Below are 18,623 nucleotides of genomic sequence, written 5' to 3' on the forward strand. Positions count from 1 at the left end.
GTGCTTCTGGTTTGGAGCAAGAAGAAAATGGCATGTTTTTGTTGGCAAACGGCAGAATAAACTTAAATCACAGAAAAGCATGTGATTTAAATTAGATTTGATTTGGTTTTGTTGGGTATAAACAATAAAATCAACTACAGAACGTAAAACCAACAAAAACATGAGTCCCTGAGGAGGCAAAAGTCAGCAGGAGCACAGCAGAAGGTAAAGATAATAAGGGGTATGAGCAGGTCAGAAACAGCACCCATAAACACTCTCCACTTCAGAGCAGGGTGTCGTTTCTGATACTGACTCGGCCATGTCATGTCACTGGTCCAAGAAGAAGCTGGATCCTACAGGGGAAACAGGAAGTGGTGAACAGGGTGAGGAGAAAAGTTAGTAATTGTGAAAAGCAGGAGAAGAGAAGACTTGCACAAGTGTCACAGGAGTCATGACAGACATAGTTTATGTTGCTTTCCCAGTTTAGTTTAGTTTTTAATTCTCTTCATATAAATCCTTTGTTTTTATTGAGAGCTGATCACACAGCAGCCACAAATGTTCATCATTTCATAATGATTTAATAACTTGTGTGTCTAAAATAAAGAACTGGCTGAAAACTTAAGAAAACAGTAACAACGGTTCAGTATCAAATACTAGAATATTCCATTAATTACAACTCTTAGTTTTATAGTTTTGACAATCACTCTAAAATTCATAGTCATTCATAAATAGGAAGCTGCAAAACAAGAAAATCAAACAAATGACTCCAATTCTCTGATAGGTCTGAAGGGCAAGTCAAGGGCTCAAAAACTTAGATCTGCTTCCATTGTTCTCTGGGAAGTCTGGCTCACAAGAGATGTCAACAGCAGCTCTGCACATTAAGGGACATTTTGGAGCAAATTCCTACTAAAGCAATATTAAAAGGAAAGTTACATATTGTAGTTTTAAGTAGCTAATGAGATCCAGGAACAAGGTAACATCATTAGCAAATGTCAGCTTTTTCTAAAGATGTTATTGAGCAAAAAAGCTTTGCTTGAGTTGTTTTTCCCGTGTGGGTTTAAATCTGCATGAAGATCTAAATATCTGTCTCACCAGACTGATAGTTCACCACGAATAACAACACTAGCTTGGTGTTGTTATTATAATCAGACATGATGGCCACAACTATAAAACTAAGAACCAAATTATGCTTAAATGTGTCAGAGATTAGAGAGTAACACGGACCGTGTCAATTGATAGTTTGACAGCAACATGGGCGAATTCTGACTCCTGTGACAAATCTGCCTCAGTCTCCTCTGAAACACATCTTACCTTCCTGACCCAACTATACAAGTCCGGGTCTGCCTTAGCAACAAGCTACAAAACATCTAGTCTATAAAGATTATTCTCTCTGATTTAAGAGCACGCTGCAGACCAGACTTCTGGGTGTATAAAATATGTTTCAAAATTACCATTTAAATATCAAAGCTCTGATCCTTGTGCTATTGAAATCAGCCATAAATGTAGGTCTGAGGTTAGGTGAAGAGGAGCATGTTAAAAATAGCAGGTAGCAGTGAAGAGAAGCGGTCCATCTGCTGCAGAGCTAGAGGAGAGCAGAGCCAAACATCGTGCTGTGCTTTGTTTTAATACAGTCAGGTGGACACAGGAAGTTCATATATTGTTAGGTTGGATGTTTAGCATCATTTGGACCCTAGAAGGCAAATGTAGTGAGCCAAGCGCAGGTCTGGGTGAGAGGAGCTGACTTGTGGCTCAGATGTGAGCCACAGGTGCTGAGCAGCAGGAGGCATGAAACACTGGTGAGATGTCACACAGATCCGACCTGGATTAACCAAGAGCTGCTGAGATCTATGACTTGTTCACTTTCGCACCAGTGAAACAAGTCAAGACAGTCACAGACACTTGGAACACTAGGTGCAGATCGGAATGGATCAGGATGGAGGGTCAGGGAAGTAGACGGCAATGTTTCCTGTGAGTCAGCATTGTCCAGTCCCTTTAACATTTTTACTCCAGGAAAGAACTGGAAACTTTGATCAGACACAGAAAATCCTGCCAGATTAGATTTTAGCCTTTTTTAATGTCACCTAGACTCAAATCCTGACATGGACAAAACCCTTCCATGAAGAAATCTGATTTTAGACCAGTGGTTAAAATTTGATAAAATGTAAAAAAAAAAAGAAAAAAAAAAAAAAAAAAGGGGAAAAACATTTTATTCCGGTACGTATTTTTATGATATCTGCTTTTTTCTTATTAAATGCAGGTGAGAAAAATAATTGTCTGCCCTGTCCAGGTTTCACAGAAATGTAGTAGTAACTACCATCACGTTATAATTTAGCCTTTTAAAAAATCTTTAGAGATTTTTGAAACAACAGTTTTGAGAAATCAAATGTCAAAAGTCAACCTCCATCATGGTTGTGAAGAGCACTTTTATGTTAATGTTTAGCCAGTTATTGAAATAATATACAAAGGTACAGTTAGATTAAGTTTGCATCACCTATTTTGAAATAAGAAAAAGAAAAAAATGTGTTCCTTCAACAGAATTTTAAGTTAATTTTTATTATTTTACATAACGTTTTTTATACGCCCTTTACAATTTTAGTTTCTTCTAAAGATAAGAGAACTAGCTGAATGTGCATTGTTGATATATTAGGTTTAGAGTTAACAAATGTTAGCAAATGTTCTTTCACCATTGGACGTAAGATAAATGATCGGGTAGTGTATAAAAAGTAAAATAATGAAACCTAAATTTGGGACAAAGTTCGCATCCCCCTTGATAAATTCATAAAACAATAATCTTTAATAATTTCCAATGAACATTTCTTATAGCTAATTATGCATTAAAGATTAGGTTTATGAAAAAAGTTTTACTCTTTTTGCCATTTCAAAATGGCACTGCAAACTTTTGTAAATCCACTTAGACCTACTTTTATGATGGATTTATCTATTTTACAATTTTTTTATCCATTTAAATGTTTTTGCAATATTCTATTTTCATCAGTTTTATTTATACATATTTCCCCCCATTTCTTAATTTGTTATAGTTTACTGCTCAGGGTTTACTGTGTGTCTGTGTGTGTGTGTGTGTGTGTGTGTGTACTCTTGGCATGTCGTTTGTTTTCATGAGCCTGATAAATTCATATTAATAAATAAAATCTTTTATCATAAATGGCTGTGGGTTTAGTTAGGTGCCATATGAGTTTCTTGATTTCTTAAGAAACATAAATATGTTATTTTTCACCTGAAACTGGGCACAGCTGACTTAGAGGAAAAATTGGCAGGGTTAAATCAGGCCATTAGTCTATTAGACTATTTCATGAAGATTATCACACATAACTACACTACAGCACTACTTGTACCAATCAACACAACAGTTTCACTCCACCACAAAGGTCTCTACCACTACACAATGAGGGGTATCACTATAGTTCACGTCCCACTCCCTCATCTCTAGTATCAAATACCACAATCTATTAAGAATTAAAACAACAGTGGTTTGCTTCCTCAAGGCGTATAGCTACTCGCCAATTGGTTGTTAAGGCGACGGGTCAGATGTCGTCAATCTGTAGAGACCCAGGGTACAACGGTGGGGTCGAGAGGGGAGGGGTTTCAAAACAAAACACACAAAAAAGAAAAAAGCAGTTAAAGAAAATAGAAAACCGAGGATGGGTAAATATTTTCATAGTGAGCATTAACTGTCGTGAGAGCAAAATAGGGAAACACAAAAAACATGCTGAAAAATGATATTTACTAGTAAACGTGTAATCTGAATTCTACCCAAGCACATCTACACTCTGTAATTACTATAAATGACCAACATCTTATGAAGGAGCTAGAAAGATGCAGCTGACAGAGCACTACACAGAGCTACAGCTGGTATAAATGCAGTTAAACAGCTGAAAAGCTGCTTCTGGGAATCCACTGGACCTTTTTCAGACATGTGCTCTGTAACACTGCAGGATTCATTCGTTACTTAAACTAATCACTTTCCATCATATAACTAACATGAAATGTGATGTCACATGGATGTGTGAGCCTGAAGTAAAGTTTTTTTCTCAAGTTAAACTTCAACCAAGATGTCGAAAAACACTTTATATTTAAATACCAGGCTTTCAGTTTAACACTTTAAATTCCTAAGGCTTGTTTTTTGTACTGTAAATCTATTCAGTTCAGGCGTGATCAGACATCGTCCGAGCTACTCGTAGCATTCTTACACTTTTACAGTTAAGATAACTCAATCAAACACAAGGCCAAAATTGGAAAGCTCCAGCATCTTCACACTGATGAAGCACATGTCTGAAAGGGGCTCTACAGTGGTGAGTTGACAGTTCCCACAGAGGTCCGACATTACAGGACCCATAAAATACAAGGTCGCTTTTCTATACCATGACTCCAAAAATGCAACGATAACGCCAGTAAAGATGTCTATCTACAGAAGTTTTCTCTAAGGTGAATGACTTCATTAGAGGTGAATTCACACAAACAAAACCAACCCAAAGACAGAGTGCCAACAGTGAGAAAAAGAGCAGGAAGGCATAATGTTTAGCTGGGAACTGTCACAGGTTTTCACACCAAGTTTCATGCATCCTTCCTTAAAGAGTCAGAGCCTAAAGAGACAGAGGTGCAAAAGTAAGGGAGGGGGGGGTGTCACGTGTAAAAAAGGGTCGGGGCTAGTCACCAGGGGCTCCGTGTGCTGCTTGAGCTCCTCCAGATGCTCTAATATATTCTTCTTTGTGATGATGCCCAACACAATCCTGAAACACACACCCATTACTCGGAAAACTGCCCAGAAACAACAAATAAACATAACAAAAACAGAGAGAAAACAGACAGCAGCAGCACAAAACATATAAAACAGGGTGCAACTTAAAATATTTAAATAATAAAACAGAACTAAATGTTAACAAAATGTAGCTAAAGAACCCGATGCTAATTTAAGTGTGTGGTGAACACTATGAAACTCATAATAGCCACATATTTATGGCATCTTAATAATTAATTTAAACACAACTGAAAGCCACATCAAATGTAATTTAGGAAAATCCTGGATCAATGTGAACATTAAAGGCTGGTGATATTCTGTTTATTTCATTGTCAATAAATCCAGTGGAAAGACCTAATCTAATAATCAATTCATCTTTTTTCTTTACCTCGTGTGCCACAAAGCTCCACATTTGCCTAAAACTATTAAAATAAAAAATTTGAGAAAAATGTGTCATTGCATTATGGTAAATATACCTTAAAGTCAATCGTACATAAACTGTCCTGCTGTCAAAAAAACATGAATGTGTAATAATTACAGCTGTTAGACCTTGACAATACATCATGAACTACTGTTTGCATCAGGTTTGATAAAACCTAAAATGGAAACTACATATTTGTGTCCTATTCTCAAAAAATTACATACTCATACTTATACATAGTAGGATGGATTCTACTGATGGTTCTTGGTCATAAGCCAGAGATAGTGTATGGAAAACAGAACGTTGTAGGAGGTTAACTTACACACTGTTGATCTTTTTATGGGATTTAGAATAAAAACATCATAACACCAGTCTTATGCCTTAAAATGTAAACAATAAGATTAATGGTGTAATCAAACACTGCTGCACAGTTCCTCTCGACTGATTGGCACAAGTAAACTATTTCACATGCACTATTAAGAACAATCTGAATCAGATGGTGACACTATGATAAAACCACAGGCTGAAAAGGTGAGAATCTACTGCCTGACACTGTGTACAAAACTGATCACGACGTGTTCCTCATCCATTTCAACTGACTGTGATTGGAACTAAGCCTGGGTCTTGGTCATAAGCCAGAGATAGTGTATGGAAAACAGAAAGTTGTAGGAGGTTAACTTACACACTGTTGATCTTTTTATGGGATTTAGAATAAAAACATCATAACACCAGTCTTATGCCTTAAAATGTAAACAATAAGATTAATGGTGTAATACAAAAACACTGCTGCACAGTTCCTCTCGACTGATTGGCACAAGTGAACTATTTCACATGCACTATTAAGAACAATCTGAATCAGATGGTGACACTGTGATAAAACCACAGGCTGAAAAGGTGAGAATCTACTGCCTGACACTGTGTACAAAACTGATCACGACGTGTTCCTCATCCATTTCAACTGACTGTGATTGGAACTAAGCCTGACGCAGATTAACTAATCATCTGACAAACTGCTTTTTCTCTGAATGCTTTTCCTGACTAGATTCTCCCAGCATGATAGCTGTTATGTAGTTGAAGTTAGTGTCAGCTGCTCGGACTGTTATTTCTGAGTAGGAGAACAAAGGGATTGCAGTGGTTAAGACAGGCCATGCAGATTAAAAGGATATCCAGGGAGCTGAGAGCCCATGCAAACACCAGGCAGCACGTACATGTGTTTGTGCAAGGTTTGTCTACTTCAGACGGTCACTCAGTCATTACAACACCAGAAGGAGGGACAGTGAAGAAGGAAGTCACCTTCTCTTCCTTTAGCCCATCTTTTTTTATTCCCTACTTACCCATTGTGAGTGACCAGACACTGACGTAGCCCCAGCTTTCTGAAGATGTCCACCACTATCTCCATCGGGGTGTGGTCGGTGACGGTAAAGGGGCTCATGTCAAGGATGGAGCGCAGCTTGAGGGGCCGAGGGCTGTCGGCTGGCAGCGTGGGTGCATGCTGGGTGAAATAGACCCTAGAGTTCAACACGATACCCTCCTGCTTGCGTCGGGCATTTTCTGTGAAGTAGAGAAATAGAAAATATAGGAATTTGAGAGAGAATTATCTGTTTGCATTAACACATTAAAAAAAACATTGGGGTTCAGGGTCTTGTTTAAGGACACTTAAACATGCAAGTGTGGCGTGTTCTTTGTGCAAACTCCATATATTGTGGACACAGTCCCTTCCTGGTTTCATGTTGGCCACTTAAATGTGGGAAAAATAATAGTTTTAGCAAGTCTTGCTCTGCTCAGTTACCTATAGCAATAGTGATGTCCCTCCGCAGAGCGAAGCCCACCAGCCTCTGAGACTCCTTGGACACTATCACGGGAAAGCCATTATAACTGGTTTCATTGATGACGCCCTGCAGCTCCTCTACAGTCAGATCGTCTTGTGTCAGCACTGCTAATGGCGGATCGCTGCGTCTTGGCCTCATCACCTCCCTGGCCAGTGTGGTGTGTGTGAATTCCTCCTTAGCGTCTAGGAAGGGGTATCCATTCAGGCGGATGTGGGCTTCGTAGATTCCCTCACGGCCAAACGCATCACCTACCCATTTGCTGGTCATGACGGCAGCCATGAGAGGGACAATGTACTCCAGTCCGCCTGTTAGCTCAAAGACAATGACAACCAGGGAGACCGTCATACGGGTCACACCACCTACAGGAGGACGACAGTAAGAAAAGAAAATAAACATTTAAAAATATTTCCATTAGCACATTGACACAAAGATCCTAGTTTAATAAATTTGACTTTATTATTTTACAGAAACAAAAAAAATAATGCAACAATTAAATTAAAAAAAAAACAAATTACCTGACAAAATAAGGTAACTGATATAAATGAAGCAGTAAAAAAATGATTTACGGAATTAAATGAGATGTTGAATAAAAAGCTGTATGAACAATGTCTCAAACTCTCTGTGGTCATAATATCACCGAGGTCTTGGTTGAGACTCTAACTGTAAACTAACATTATTACCTACACTGTCACTTTTTAATAAAGTGACCGTTTCTATATTGTCTGATGACTCACCAAGACAAGCCGCAGCCCCCACCATGGCATATAGCCCTGGAGTGATGCAATCGGCCCCGACCTCGCACCACTCTTTAAACAGGAACCAGTCATGGTGGTAATAGGCCAGCTGCTCCACAGCAATGCCAACAATTCGCCCTGCGATCGCCCCAATGGCCATGCTGGGGATAAACAAGCCTGACGGTACCTGGGGATGAGAGACAGGATCTGGTTTTAGTGCTGATGAAGTAATGTGAGTTAAAATATTGGGCTTGAAAGACAAAAACATCTAATATCACCTTCAGTCCAAATGTGAATATTGTCATGATGATTTTAAAAATGAGCGCCAGGCAAAGCTGCCACATGGCAGAGTAGACGCCGGGCTCCGCCGGCCGGTTGGGGTTGTCAGTGAAAGCTTTACTTCCATTCATTTGGCTGCGGTACTGGCAGAGCTGCGAAGATTCCAGCGGGCCGCAGTCTGTGAACAGCTCCTTTATCAGCTCACTGGTGTTCTGACGCGTGTATGGGTTTGGGAAAGCAACAACCGCTGTTATAGCCGCCACCAGAATCACCTCCAAGACCGGGTACTTACCTAAAGGAGGTTACACAACGTGTCTTTTAGGTTTATTTACTGTAGGTCTTTAACTGATATTAAAAAATAAATATAATACATGTAGACAGCAAAAACTGTATCTACTGACTCACACTGAGTGTGGGAAATGCCAGTAACTTGACTCCTAACATTTATTTTGACTGCTCTAGTTTTGAGGAAAGATCATTTTTGTTGCGTTATTATACAGTGAAATACAATAAAATAAAATGGAAAAAAGACTTTTTGCTTCACACATGGATATGCAATGCTGCAGTGGTTAAACTGTATACTGGTTGCAGCAAAGTTGCAATAAAAATTTTACTGCCAGCCTGTGACTCAGCAAGCTTAAATTACATTTGTAAAAACCTAGCTTTTCACTTTCAGAAACACTGATTACAGACTGTTATGAAAATGCTTAATTTAAAAGGACTAGCTTGATGGACAGAGGGCTACAACTGATGCTACAGACATACTGCAGCGCAGTGCAAATATTCCCTTTTCTCCTGCACTGTGAACATCTATCCAACCATTATGTGTAACCATTTGTGTGTGTTGTGCAGAGTCATGGGGGGCTGGAGACTATCCCAGCAGTCAGTGGGTAAGAGAGCTGGGTGCAACCTGAACAGGTCTCCAATCTATCTCAGGGCCCATACAGAAAGACAAACAGACAGACAACTGTGCACACTCACATTCACTACTACAGCCAATTTAGAGTCACCAATTAACCTAACACACATGTCTTTGGACTGTGGGAGGAAACTGGATTACCCAGAGAAAACCCACACAAGCTCGAGGAGAACATGCAAACTCCACATAGAAAAGCAACGGTCGGTCGGGGAAACAAATCTGAAACCTAGCTGTGAGGCTTCAGCACTGCACTGTGAACAGACTTATATAATCTTTGCTAACGCCCACATCAGTCGTAATGTGCGGTCTTTTATATCAAAAAATATTTTCTGCTTTACACACCTCTTCTGACTAAAAGAAATCCCAGTTTGACATTTGCAAACTTTGAGTACTTGCCGAAACGCGTCGACTTGCGCCGCCGGCACCAGGCGATGTTGGCTCGGATGAAGAAGGCGCCCCAGAGACCCCCGAAAACTCCCAAAAGGATGAAAGGGATCAGCTCAAACAGGTACCATGGCGTGTGGTACTCCACATAGAACAGCACCAGACGGCTGTTACCAAAGGGGTTGATAGAGCGCAGGACAAAGGCTGCGACCAGGGCAGCAAAGAAGGATCGCCATAACGTCTTGAGAGGGAAGTAGTAGCTCACCTGGAGGAAAGAAAAGAGTTTACATAATTAGGTATTGTCAATTATACTGGCATTTTCAGTAAGCACTGGTGCAGTTTTGTAACAATGTGTGTACCTCCTCCAAGCTAAACAGAACTCCTCCTATAGGGGCTCCAAAAGCCACAGACACACCAGCTGCAGAGGCAGCAGAAAGAACCTAAGAAGACAAAATAATCATCTAAACCGTCTGCAGGACTTTCAATGTGGTCACAAAAAAATTACATTTACTCAAAATTATATTCTAATCATATATTATCGTAATACAATACAGAATAAATGCAAAGTTTCCTCTGCTTTTACATAAATACGATGTCTTCTCTCTCACCTCTCGTTTCTTGGCCTCATTCTTGCTGTACTTGGGGAAGAGATAAGAGAAGATGTTCCCACAGCAGCAGGCCACATGGACCAGGGGGCCCTCTTTCCCCAGGCTGAGGCCAGATGCCACAGCCAGCACTAGGGTGATGGTTTTGATCATTAGGGTCCACTTACCCAGGTATCCTCGGATGATAAACCCACTCAGGATGGTCTTTATCTGAGGGAGGAGATGTGTAAGTAGATATTAAACTTAAGTAAAGCTACAAGGACACTGGGACACCACTATTGTTTAGGATTTAATGTAGTCACATGTCTACAAAAGAGGACACCGCTAAATGGTATTTTGCTAAATCAAAGCCGGTGTTGCAGTAGGCTAGGGATGTGAAAGGTGGCATTAAATAGGCAAACTTACATATTAAATCAAACATAACATTATGTCTAAACAATAAAAATCCATAAAATTCGGTGCTATGGTCTTTGCAGTCTGTGTGCAACACTTCATTGAGAAAAAAAAACAGTTTAAGGAAATACGGCAAAGTGTCTTTTTTGAACTAACATTCCCATGGTCAGAATTTAACTTTCCTGGTTAAACTTTAAGTCAACACAGCTGAGGAGTCCTAAAAGATAAAATCCAAACTGCTACTGTATTCCGATCAAATTTCAAATGTCCCTTTTGGTGAAGGGCTAGTAAGAGGATCGTAAACTGGTAATATTTCATCAAAATAAATCTCTATGACTTTCAACATAATTACCTTGAGGATGAAATGACATATGATTCTAACTCAAATCAAGACGGGAACTTTTCTCTTTTAAACCATTTTGGGACCATTTATGCTTTTATTAAGCAGGTCCAGATTACTGTAGATAATTACATAGAGTAATAAATACTAGTGATTTAGCTGAAAGATATGACCAACAACCAATTACAGCTCTTCCTAAGAGCAAGGGGGCTGGCTTTATATCCTGTTATGCCTTTAATGTTGGTGTATACAAGTGTTCTCCTTTGTTTAGAGGGTATCATGGTTGATTAGCTAATGTAATGCTAAAAAAGAATTACTAGTTTGTTTGAATAACTTTTTTTTAATCCGTTATCTCTCATGGACATAACAAAAAGGCAGGAGTGTTGTTGCAATGACTCAACAAAACTTTCACCCATCTTGTAAGATGTGTATCAAGTTTACATGTCAAGGTTTTGTGCAAGAGGAGGGTGCTCAAAGTTGCCGACTACCTAAGTTCCCCTTTCCAATGAAGCTGCTGCTGTCCTGTTTCCATGACAACACAAGGGCAGCTTTTCAATGCTCAGCGTGACCGCATAAAAATGGGTTTTTCACACCACGGTCAAACCTCTCATATTTCACTGCTGCCCACCGATTTGAACAATTTTAAGACACTCTCGTGAAAGTTGGACCACTTTCACGGGGATTTAGAATAGAGTATGGAGATTTATTCTATTACATGTGCTGCTCTAAGTTTCTGAACCACAGAGGATCTGTCTGTCTCCTTTTGTACTCTGTGAGAGAGAAAGGAAAGGGAGGCAGAGGAAGACAGGAAACAAACTGAGACATGTAAAGAGAGCCTTCTGACATTAGATTGATAAAAAAAAAATCTTCAACAAATGAGTAAAGGTCTAAAACCTCCCTCAGGGAAAACTCACTGATTGAAATGTGCCTCAGTGAGAAGTTTCCCACCAGAACTTCAATTCATTGCAAAGAGAGGTCTCAACATGTTGCATGCTGAGGATTCATAGCAATTCTCAGCTACAGTTTATACATGTTTTTTTTTTTTTTTTAAGAGAACTATTTCCTCACCTCAGGGATTCCTGAGCCGCAGGCGTAGGGTGCAAACACCTTCACCAGACAGACAGCCAGGAAGGCGAAGGACAGAGCCCAGTAGATATACATGAAGTAGTTCATGATGTACGAGCCGGGACCCTTAAAAGCAGCAAGGGAGATCAAAAATCATATCTTGTGTAGATGTCTGACAGAATGTCTGCAAATGGGCATGTTTTTTTCTACTGTAATGAGCTGTCAGCCTTCTCAATGTCACTGCAGTTTCTGCTGCGTTCAGGTGATGAGAAAAATGCGGTATCACTACTAAAACTTTAAACAAAATCCTAAACTTGTTGGTAATTCAACTACAATTTAAACAATTGACTATTTTCTCAGTCTTATATTATTCTATTTTATATTTACACGAATAATGATTTAACACAGAAGAAAAGCATAATTCTCCTGTGCTTGTGTTAAGTCTACCTCAGCCTGCCCCAGTATTAGTTCAGCCCAGCTCTTCCACTGAGGGCACTTGTCCCGCTCAGCGAAGGTGGTCTCATTGGATGTCCAGCAGCACTGCTCGTGGTTGAACCACATTGCACTTAGACACACGCCCTCCTTCAGGTCGTTCATCCAATCAGCAGCAATGTCAATCAGGCCAGCCAAAGCTCCTGGCAGGAGGAAGAAGAGGAAGGAGGAAAAGAATGGCAAAGAGGTGGTAGAGGACAGAAAAAAAGAGGTGTTTGTAGGCAGTGAGCTTGCTAATTGTGCTTTTAAAAGCCACTACGCAAAATAAAATTGGAGCTTTGTTGAAGCTGCAATGTGGAAGCTTCTTGCCCTAGTCACTGGCATTTTCATCTGCATTGGGCTCCTCATATTTAGCATTAATCCTCTCCACAGACAGCAGACACTGAGAATAAACGTTCTAACTTTGTATTCAGAGGTTGTCTTAAATTCGTTCCCAATTGTTCCTACAAAAACATTCTACAGCAACTTGACTTATAATACTCATAGGGTCTTGTGGTTTTCTCTTTTTTTTAATAAAAATAATAACATAAATAATTGGTATGATCCTGTAGCTTAGTGGACAGAGAAAGTGTGCTTATGAGAAGTGGGTAAATTAAAGCAAAAGACAGAGTCTAGAGGAAAGGCTAAGTTCGTGCTGTCTGAGGCAAAGCATGTGAGAGTCACAGCAGATAAGATAACAGCTGTGTGTGTGTGTGTGTGTGTGTGTGTGTGTGTGTGTGTGTGTGTGTGTGTGTGTGTGTGTGGGAATGTCTGTTACCTGAGGCCAAGCCAGTGAGCGTCACCACCAGCCACCCCGACCAGGCATCATACAGGCTTTTTGTAAACTCCCATGCAGACTCTTTTTTCTTACTGTTGATCTAAAGAAACAAGGAAATATAAGAAATACACTTAAAGTCTAGCATATACTGTATAACTATAGGGCACATATGTCAAAGATTTATGACTACTCCAAATGATAAGTTATCTTTCAGTAAAATGATTCCTAATTCCTTTATGTCAGGTACGACCAGGTCATAAGAGCAAGGTTTGAAAAAGTATTCAAACTACTTTTTATTTCCAGGAGAACTGCACTAAAACACTAATAAAATAAAATGTGAGGCAGCATAACTGTGTCAATATTTGGATAAAAGAGTTGACAGAGAGAGAATAATCGTGATGTGGAAAGGTGTAGGGTACACAGCCAACGGTTTATTGTGTCTCTCTTTGTTCGGGTGAATTTATGACTTCTGTATAGTTATATTTTTACATTGAGCATGATGCACTCCTATCTTTTGTCTTGGCCTCCAGCCAATGGTGAAGACAAAAAGCCTTTTCACAGAATTTATTTTTGATGAAATCTGAATTTGCGTGAATGGATACTTGAAGACACTTTTCATCTAATATTAAAGCATTGTTTCATGTCAGCAGTTATAGTGCATGTGTAATAAGCTACTTCCTTTGCAGCAAAGTATTTTAGCTGAAATCATTTTATGTGAACGCTAGTGAATGCCAGTGTCTGACTGTAAGTAGATCGTATTTCATGCGTGCAACACCATGATCAATAAAAGGAAAACAAAACTTCAGGTGAGAACCCGGAGAATGTAGGAGAAGGCTGTGATGGCCCACTCCACTTTTTAACATGGCCAAACACTATGACTAAACTTGTCATATGAAAATGTTTGTTTAGCCTAAAAGGGAATCTTTAGAATTAAGGTTTTACTTTAAGACACTCTGTGTTTTCACCTTCCTGTGTCTCTCGCGGTCCTTGCATTTCTCGCGGACCCAGTCGATAGTGTGGAAGTCATCGTAAGTCCCCACACCAGGAATGGGTTCCTCTAGGAAGTCCAACAAGTGAGTGGAGCTGCTGGCAGCCCCACCCCCGTTAGACATGACGTAGTTAGACCCTGAGAAGGAGACAAAGCAATGAGTGAGTTTGAGAGTTTGCCTTTTATGTTATAAACACTGCAGAGCCCACCACAAAGTCACCGCTGAGAAATAATGGCAGTGGCAGTGACACAGCTAAACTTCAAAAATCCTGCAAGGCCTACAGCCTATCATCACATCTACAACAACAACTATGAGGCAGTAGATTTTTACAACCCTACTGAAACATGAGAATGTGTACACTGTGCCAAAATACCTCAAGGAAATATTTTACTACGTTTTATACAAATAGTGACACCTGCGCCAGAGCTACTGGGAAGTAAAAGGCTGCTTATGAGAAGCATGATGATTTAATGGGCATGCGTGCACACACACACACGCATAAACACGAAATTATTTTAACACAATGTTCAGTTAAAAATGTCACTATTCAATATCTTCATGGGCACGTTATTTAACATAGTCATAATGCAGTAAGCTGATTCAAATATTGAAATATACAGGGTTTATCCACATGTTTATCCTCGCACAAAGTGTGCTGGATACAATATCAATAACCCCTCCTCTGATGCTGAAAATAGTGAGAAAAGTTACACGTTATGGCACAAGTATGTGAGACAGCTCTGTGGAACAGTGACTTAAGTGTCCTAAGAAACACAAGGAATCAAATTCAAATAATTGGGTTGAAGGTGACATATCACATTCAGTTCAACTATTTTCTCCTATTGTGTATGTTCAGCAATATCAGTTTCAAATATTTAAACAGGCTCCCTATTACGGTGTGTTAGCATTAACAATAAAGCTAGGTTTGACCCCTGCCAAGTTAAGAGAACTCAAACTGTGGTACTGTCTGTGCCACCCAAACAAGGAACATATATATGCAGTTTTACAAATATGCTTCAAGTATGCAAGTCCAAGAAACTGTGGTATTGTAAGAGCTTTATAACATTTTTTGCCTCCGTACCATGATGCACTTCTCCCTAAAATGATAATACATACAATGCAATCATTTCTGGAGTATTCCAAGAGGTATCATAAAATAAACCATAAACCAAAATGTTTTTTATTCTACTGTCATGGTTGATTTAATTTAGGACATAAGAATCTTAAAATGTAATCCCTGATTGTTTGAATTGGACATGGTGGTTTCTGGAGATCTAGAAAATTACTTATTTTTTCTTCAGATATGGATTTTCTAGTTGCAAACAGCCAGAAAGGTCATCTTAATGCATCATGATAAAACCACTAGAGTATGGTTATATGCTTAGTTTGTTACCATCTATCCTAACTTCCCCTGCTATGATCATTATCAAAACCTACTACCCAGTGTGATATGTAACAAATAAAAAAATGCATTCATTTTGTGGCTCTCACACTGCTGAAGATATGAAACTGTAAATACGAAACTAATACAAACTGGTGCCATACCTAAATCAACAAAAACCTGAACCCATCTGAAAATCAAATAAACTTTTTGCAGTGCACAGTACAAATATCCTTTACGTTTTGAATCTCCTGTGCACATCAGTAACATTGGTACCAACACAACATTTTTTTAAATGTGTAAGCAGGTCATAGAAGGCATCCGCGCCTTCTTTGACCTGCGTCCACATAAAAAAAAAGTGACACCATGTCTGCATCCTACATTGCATCTGCATCTTGTGTGTGTGTGTGTGTGTGTGTGTGTGTGTGTGTGTGTGTGTGTGTGTGTGTGTGTGTGTATATGAATGAAGCATATACTATATATATATATATATATATATATGTATATATCATATACTACCTGATAATAAATCACATTTACATTTAGTCATTTAGCAGACGCTTTTATCCAAAGTGACTTACAAGTGAAGTTATTTATCCAAAGCGACTTACAAGTCGCTTTATGAGGTTTTTATTCAAAGCGACTTACAAGTGAGGTACAAGGCAAGCAAAAATCTAAGTCAAATCTAAGTAATCACATACATCTCTTTTTGGAATAAAACTTGCACACTGGCAAACACCCCTTCCTGAGAAACTGAGAAAAAGGCAGAGAATAAGGACCGTTTCTCAAAGACATCTCACATTACTTACGTGGCCCATGACAGAGCCTTTGAAAGAACAGCTTATTAGTTCATATCACTCCCTTTAGTGTGGGAGAATAATAAAAAAGCCAAAACTCTTTGGTGGGAATTTCAGAGACAAAATGGCAAAGTGAGGCCTTCATCTGAACAGCTGATACACCGTCTAGTTAGGAGAATATGAGAGCGAGAGCTACAGTACTACTGTTGTGGAGCCTGCAATAACAGTGTTAAGCTTGGCAGGGAAGGAATGATACTATCATTTTCATTTTGATTTCAGAGTGACAGTTACAGTCTGGACAGTCTAGGGACTGATGGTGCGCGTGCGTGTGTGCATGTGGGTGTGTGTGTCTTTGTGAAAGAGAAGTGGAATTGTGATGACTCAGATACTGACTCAACAAAAGTAATAGATTTCTGGACCTAACAAAGTGAAACAACAAAAATAAAAACTGTTAAACTAATGTGTAGTGTAATTTTATAACTTATCTAATTATAAGGTACAATTGAGGGAAAAGGTTTGGATCCACTTACAATGAAATAAACAACAAGTAGAAGGAAAAAATTTTTTTTTCTAAATCAACATTATATTTATTGCACATCCAGTTCACGCACATGTGACACACACTTCATTAACAGAAGCAACAAGAATGGAAGAATGGAATGGTGGAAGAATGAATGCAGCCCAATATCAGAAGGTTTTTGGGCAAAGCCTCCTAAAGTCACTCAAAAAGCTAAAAATGGATCCTTTAACAAGACTTAAGTCTTAAAAACAAAGCAAAGTCAACTTCTAATATTAATATGGGGCAGACATTCTTACACGTTCCTCTGCCAAAACAACTATAAACTAAGCAATGTTCGCTAAAAAAACAAAAAAAAGGAGGAACAAGGCACAGATTTGAGATCCTGGATGAGGAGCCATGGCCAACATGGACTATAAAGGCTACAGAGGAAAATGAAGGTAAACCTGTGTATGGATTTGAAGAAGGCTGTTTATGCCAGACAAACAAACAAAATTAGCCCTAATAGGAAACAAACACTACTCAGTGGGTACCCAAAGTCATAGGGAAGACATAAATTGTATTAAAGAACATTTATTAAAGGGAGATCCAAACATTTGCACTAATCTAATTTTAATTATTTTATTATAACTTTCTTTTTATACACTCCTTGAACACTGTTACTTTTAATGATTGCACTAGCTAAATTTAGATTAAATATTATGTTCACAAAAAATGTGTTTCGTTTTTATGTTATTTTTAAAAAGTGTTGTATGTTGAATGGGGCATTTTATTAGTTGATCATCAAACAGTTGGGTGCTAAAGTTTGCATCACTTTTTTTTTTAATTACTCCTCATGCAAGAACAACTGTACTAGGTCAATGTGCAGAATAATGTAAGCTAAGGAAAGCAGCTGTAAATCAGTGGTGAACCAGCCATCTTGTATACTGGGACAAATCCCTGAGGGCCACTGCATCAGTGGGTGCTCTGCCTCATCTGGCACCCAGCCAGAGCTCAAACTATTCTTTGTGGGGTCAACAAGTGTCTCAACATTACTGCTACATTGAGAAGCACAAATTTATGCACCGGGCAGAGGCAGTAACTTTGCTTTGCTGCTTAAATGCAGCAGGCCTAATACCAATTATTACAATCATAAACGTATTACAGAGGTCCAGTAACTAACATAAGGCATCAGATGTTGAGCTTAATGGTGAGAAAAAGCCATTTGTTGTACTTAGCCTGTACTTTACTCTTGCCCCTGCGCAAACATACAATATGTCTGTGTTTTTTTGGGCAAGATGAAATCATAAATTCAAAAGGTAAAAGTAAAATAATTTATAAATGTTAGTATATTTGGGCATATGCCTGTGTTACATCCTTCTTCTAGTCTGAATAAACAAAATGCACTGAGTAGGAAGCACACACACAAAAAACTGCTTGTGTAACATAATTGTAGCAGCAGATGTTAACCAGAAATGCACACAAAATATGCTAGAAAATATTTCTACTGCAAAAGTTTGCTGCCAGTGCCAGGTAATGGCCAACTCTCAAATTGAATGCTTCCTTATAGATATTTACTGCAAATGTAATTTGTACCTGAGAGACAAAATGTTCAGATGACAAAAAGATATTCTTAACGGTGCATCCCTGACAACAACCAGCACTGTGACTGCGTCACTCTATAAAGATACTGTTTCTTTAAACTGCAGCAACAACTGCAGGTTATCAAACTCAGAATTGGGTGAGACAAGTGAGGCATGGCTGATTTATGAAGGAACGTTTTCAGCTTCCGGTAAGAACGTTTGATTGACGAGATAAACCAGACAAGCCCTTCGTGATAATGCTGCACTGCTGGCACCCATTGGCTGAGTCAGGAGTGTGGTGCCTTGCAGGGGTGATGCCATGGAAAACAAAATCTGAAGCGGATTGCAGCCAGCATCAACTTCAATGAGCTCAGTAGACATGCAGCCAAAGACACACTAACACATAAAATAAGGTCTCAGTTTC

The 18,623-nt window shown here is 39.1% G+C and overlaps 1 protein-coding gene across 12 annotated transcripts in view; it reads right to left on the minus strand.

The window, feature by feature from the left end:
* clcn3 (chloride channel 3) overlaps positions 1 to 18,623 on the minus strand; it is a 36,040-nt gene that overhangs the window by 2,650 nt on the left and 14,767 nt on the right. For 5 of the 12 annotated variants that reach the window (XM_067524198.1, XM_067524193.1, XM_067524194.1 and 2 more), the window contains 13 exons: positions 13,919 to 14,079; positions 12,954 to 13,053; positions 12,152 to 12,339; positions 11,708 to 11,830; positions 9,910 to 10,116; positions 9,661 to 9,741; positions 9,314 to 9,566; positions 7,998 to 8,290; positions 7,720 to 7,906; positions 6,946 to 7,344; positions 6,491 to 6,707; positions 4,652 to 4,727; positions 245 to 332 (listed from right to left, as the gene is read on the minus strand). In XM_067524198.1, coding sequence (XP_067380299.1) covers positions 245 to 332; positions 4,652 to 4,727; positions 6,491 to 6,707; positions 6,946 to 7,344; positions 7,720 to 7,906; positions 7,998 to 8,290; positions 9,314 to 9,566; positions 9,661 to 9,741; positions 9,910 to 10,116; positions 11,708 to 11,830; positions 12,152 to 12,339; positions 12,954 to 13,053; positions 13,919 to 14,065 — 2,359 coding nt within the window. In that variant the 5' untranslated portion in view covers positions 14,066 to 14,079. Of the gene's footprint in view, positions 1 to 244; positions 333 to 3,498; positions 3,537 to 4,651; positions 4,728 to 6,490; positions 6,708 to 6,945; positions 7,345 to 7,719; positions 7,907 to 7,997; positions 8,291 to 9,313; positions 9,567 to 9,660; positions 9,742 to 9,909; positions 10,117 to 11,707; positions 11,831 to 12,151; positions 12,340 to 12,953; positions 13,054 to 13,918; positions 14,080 to 18,623 lie in introns of those variants that run through there. The other 7 variants (XM_067524196.1, XM_067524199.1, XM_067524201.1 and 4 more) reach the window with 5 other exon arrangements.

Source organism: Channa argus, chromosome 12 (genome assembly GCF_033026475.1).
Source record: "Channa argus isolate prfri chromosome 12, Channa argus male v1.0, whole genome shotgun sequence".
Lineage (NCBI taxonomy): Eukaryota > Metazoa > Chordata > Actinopteri > Anabantiformes > Channidae > Channa > Channa argus.